The 4,230-nt window shown below is 53.3% G+C and overlaps 1 protein-coding gene across 4 annotated transcripts in view; it reads left to right on the top strand.

The window, feature by feature from the left end:
* The first annotated feature begins 1,087 nt into the window (after nt 1–1,087).
* Nucleotides 1,088–4,230, top strand: part of Espl1 (extra spindle pole bodies like 1, separase) — a 23,651-nt gene continuing 20,508 nt past the window's right edge. For 2 of the 4 annotated variants that reach the window (XM_005397164.2, XM_005397167.2), the window contains exons 1-5: nt 1,088–1,232; nt 1,616–1,707; nt 1,969–3,030; nt 3,286–3,390; nt 3,521–3,641. In XM_005397164.2, the coding sequence (XP_005397221.1) occupies nt 1,627–1,707; nt 1,969–3,030; nt 3,286–3,390; nt 3,521–3,641 (1,369 nt within the window). In that variant the 5' untranslated portion in view covers nt 1,088–1,232; nt 1,616–1,626. The other 2 variants (XM_005397165.1, XM_005397166.2) reach the window with 2 other exon arrangements.

A 4,230-nucleotide genomic window follows, 5' to 3' on the forward strand; every position in this document is an offset into this window, starting at 1 on the left:
GAGAAGGATGTTATCCAGTAGGGTTGATCGGGAAAAGCTAACCACCGGAAGACTACAGTTTTGAGCTGAATTCTTTGGAGGAGGAAGGAAAGAGAAGCAGAGCCAACAATCTGTACTTTTGGGGAAGTGATTAGTATTTACTGTTAAGGACTATTAAAGCCAGGCGTACTGGAACACTCGTATAATCCCAGTACTCTGGGAGGCTGAGACAGGAGGATTACAAATTCAAGTTCAGTGTGAGCAATTTAGCAAAACCAAGACCCTGACTCAAAATTAAATAGCTCAGTGCGAGGGGCCAGGGTTCAAACCCCGGAACAGGGCATAGAGTGGTGGCAGTGTCACACGACTGAGACATCTCATCGAGTGAATTTTCCTACTTCCTGATCAGTCTCCTCTCAATCCGACACTTTACCCTTCATCACAGAACACTTACTCCTGTTTCAGTCACACAGCCGATGGAAAGAGTATGGCTGGAAAGCACAGAGAGAGATAGAGCAGAGCCTAAGCGCGCTGCGCTCATTTCGGTGTCTCCAGTCAACTCTAATTCCATAGAGAGCTACACCTTCTTCCTCTCCTAACCCAAAGAGGGCTAGTTTCCAAATGCAGTAAACTGTTTTTTTCGAATGCAGTAAATTGTTTGAGGTGTCCAGTCCAATTCTCTTTTTCTTGAAGTTTCTTTTTTTATGTTTTATTTTTTTATTTTTGGTATGGGAATCGAACTTACAACCTCGCGCTTGCCGGGCAGGCGCTGTGCCGCTGAGCTACATCCCCAGCCCTGGTCTTGAAATTTAAACTCCTGCCTGAGCTCAGAAGACTAAGGCGTAGGGGCTGGGGATTTAGCTCAGTGGCAAAGTGCCTGCCCGGCAAGCACAAGGTCGTGAGTTCGGTTCCCGGTACCAGAGGAAAAAAAAAAAAAAAAAAAAAAGACTAAGGCGTGAAGGAGACAGCGGGTTGGTCTTCTCCGCGGCGGTGACAGTAACAGAGAAACTCAGCCTTGGCTGGGAGAAGGGGCTAACCTGCGCCTCCTAGAGGCCTTCGTGCCAGAGCAGCAGGCCCGCCCCCGTAGCATCACGTGACAGGGCCGCTCGGTGGGTAAACTACAACTCCCAGCGTGCCACGCGGCCCGCTGGCGTTATGCACTCTCGCTGATTGGCCGCTAGCGATATTTGAAAGGAGGGGCTGGCGCGGAAAACGATTACCCTTTGGGTCCTTTTGGAGTACTGTGGCTGGAGGTAAGTCTGGGCCTGGTAAGGAAGCAGGGTTTCGGAGGGACTCGCGAGGTCGTGTTCGCGCCTGGGTGAATGGGGTACCCCGCGCTGACTTGCGGGACAGACGGGGCGGCTGGGCGAGGGAGGGTGGGGAGAATTTTTGTGGGAGCGCCGGGTGTGAAGTGGTGGGGTAGGGCCGGGACCGCCTGCAGGAAAGGAAGGCAGAAGCGTCAGTTTATAACGGGAGTCGGAGCCGGAGCCGGCGTCCTGGCGTGGGTATTTTCCGGACAGGATTTCTGACCAGATTTTTTGCTGTCCTCCACACCCTTGAAGTCCTTCTGCCTCCCTCCAGTTAACTCCATTGCAGATCTTCTCGGCTTTCTCTAATCCGTCTGGTTTTCCCCCAGCTCTCGGCACTATGAGGAACTTCAAAGGAGTCAACTTTGGGACCCTGCTGAGCAGCCAGAAGGATGCTGAAGACTTGCTGTCTGACTTGAAGGTGAGGGTCTTCTCTGGCTCAGGACACACCTGCCTTCCCGAGCACAGCTGTTTTGACTTTTTTTTTTTTTTTTGGTACTGGGAATCGAACTCACGACCTTGTGCTTGCCAGGCAGACGCTGTGCCGCTGAGCTAAATCCCCAGGCCCCCTTTGGCTTATTTTGAAGAGCCCGAAAAGTAGGAGACCCTTTCCTGAGCAGCTTTCTCGTTCCTCCCCCTACCTCCCTCTCCCTTGCTAGACCCCTTCACCCTTCTCTCCTAGGAGTTCCTGTCCAAGCCTCCAGCTGGTTGTCCCAGCAGCCGATCTGACACGGAGCGCAGACAGACTTGTGACGCCATCCTGAGGGCTTGCAATCAACAGCTGACGGCCAGGCTCCCCGGCCCTAGGCACCTGGGGAGCCTGCTGGAGCTGGCAGAGCTGGCCTGCAATGGCTACGTGGTGTCTACTCCCCAGCGCCCTCCCCTCTACCTGGAACGCATTCTCTTCATCTTACTGCGGAACGTGGCTGCTCAGGGAAGCCCAGAGGCCATGCTGCACCTCGCCCAGCTTCTCCATGCCTGCTTCATGCAGTGCGCTCCCCAAGCTGCCTCACAGGACTATGAGGCTGTGGCTCGAGGCAGCTTTTCTCTGCTTTGGAAGGGAGCAGAAGCGCTGTTGGAGCGGAGAGCGGCGCTCTCAGCTCGGATGAAGGCCTTGAGCTTCCTTGTCCTCCTGGAGGATGAAAGTACCCTTTTCGAGGTTCCTCACTTTGCTTCGCCAACAGCCTGTCGAGTGGTAGCTGCCTATCAGCTATTTGACGCGAGTGGGCGTGGCCTAGACGAAGCAGATGCTGATTTCCTAGATGACTTGCTCTCCAGGAACGTGATCAGAGCCTTGGTGGGTGAGGGAAGTGCCTCTCCCAGTCCTCTTTCTCCCCAGAGGGCCCTCTGCCTCTTGGAGCTCACCTTAGAGCACTGCCGTCGCCTGTGCTGGAGCCACCACTACGACAAGGCCACCAGCACAGTGGGGAGGGCTCATGGTTACCTCAGGGACACCAGTGTGGCCCCCAGCCTCCAGCTGTGCCAGTTGGGGGTGGAGCTGCTACATGTCGGGGAGGAAGGATCCCAGGCAGTGGTTCAGCTTCTCAGCAAGGCATCAGCTGTCTTGAACCACAGTGTGAAGGCACCGTTACCCCCACTTCGGGCATTGTATGACTCCTGCCAGTTCCTCCTTTCAAGCCTGGAACGAGGTATCAAGAAACACTATGGACCCGAAGCTATTGGGAGCCTCTTTGGTTTCCTGGGAGGATACTGCTCTCTTATCCAGCAGCTCCGGGATGATGGTGTGAGTTAAGGACCTAGCGGGAGGGTGGGGTGTAGTTCTAGAGCCTTCCGCAAGACCTGGAAGCCATGGCTCTGTGTTGGGAAGCTGCTCTCGAGACTGCCTGGCAAGCAGCCTAGTCCACCCTGAGAGGGCAGGGGCCCCTCCCAACATCCTCCTTCCTCCTCCCTTGCCTGTGTCGGCTTTCTAGGACTTGGGCATTCTTGGGGTTCATTCTGACTCTGCCCCTCAAGCCGACTCACCCGTTTGCTTCCTCAGGCCTGTGTGGACTCCCCCAAGCAGCAGCAGTCTTTGGTGCAGACGCACTTTCAGGGTCTTCACCTCTACACTGTGATGGTTTATGACTTTGCCCAGCGCTGTCAGGTACTGTCTAGGAATCCAGGGAGCTGCACTGGGCCAAGGGCTGGGCTGCTCCTTGGAAGAACTTCCTGGGTGCTTTGGCTTTGGACCTAGTGTGACTCCTTTCACTGTCAATCTCTTCTTGTCCCTGTAGGTAGCTGATCTGGCTGACTTGGCCCAGCTAGCGGAGAGCTGCAGATCTACTGCCGTCTGGATGCTGGAGGCCTTGGAGGGCCTGTCAGGCCAAGAGCTGACTGACTACATGGCCGTGACTGGTTAGTGCCCTCGGGATCACATAATGGGGTGCTTTGGAGGTCATGACTCATTAGACGAATAGCCCTTGTTGGGTGAGTCTCCCCACTGCGGGGCTCCTTGCGTTTTAAGGAGGCGGTAAAAGATGTTTATAGATCAGCTCACTGTAACACCAGTAGAGAAGTGACTGAATGAACTGAGGACAACTGGCACTAAGTTTTTCCTCATTGACTTTGAAATTTGATAAGTGTCTCACAAAATGTTTGTGCTGATGTGCAGCTCTATGACCTTTTTATTCTTAATTAATGTATTCATTTAATATAGTAGTACTAAGGGTTGAACCCAGAGCCTCACACTGCTGCATCCCACATTGTTTTATTTTTTGAGGCAGGGTTTCCTAAATTCTCAAAATTGGCTTTAAATTTGCAGTCTTCCTGCCTCAGCCTCCTGAGTAGCTGGGATTATGGGTGTGCAGCACCATGCCAACTTTTACGTTTTTTTGTTTACTTGTTTGTTTGTTTGAGACAGGATCTCATTATGTAGTTTAGGCTGATTTTGGACTCTCTAGGCTGACCTCACGTGGTGATCTTCCTGCTGCTGGGATCACAGGCA

This window comes from Chinchilla lanigera, unplaced genomic scaffold, assembly GCF_000276665.1.
Source record: "Chinchilla lanigera isolate Chin_1 unplaced genomic scaffold, ChiLan1.0 scaffold00057, whole genome shotgun sequence".
Classification (NCBI taxonomy): Eukaryota; Metazoa; Chordata; class Mammalia; order Rodentia; family Chinchillidae; genus Chinchilla; species Chinchilla lanigera.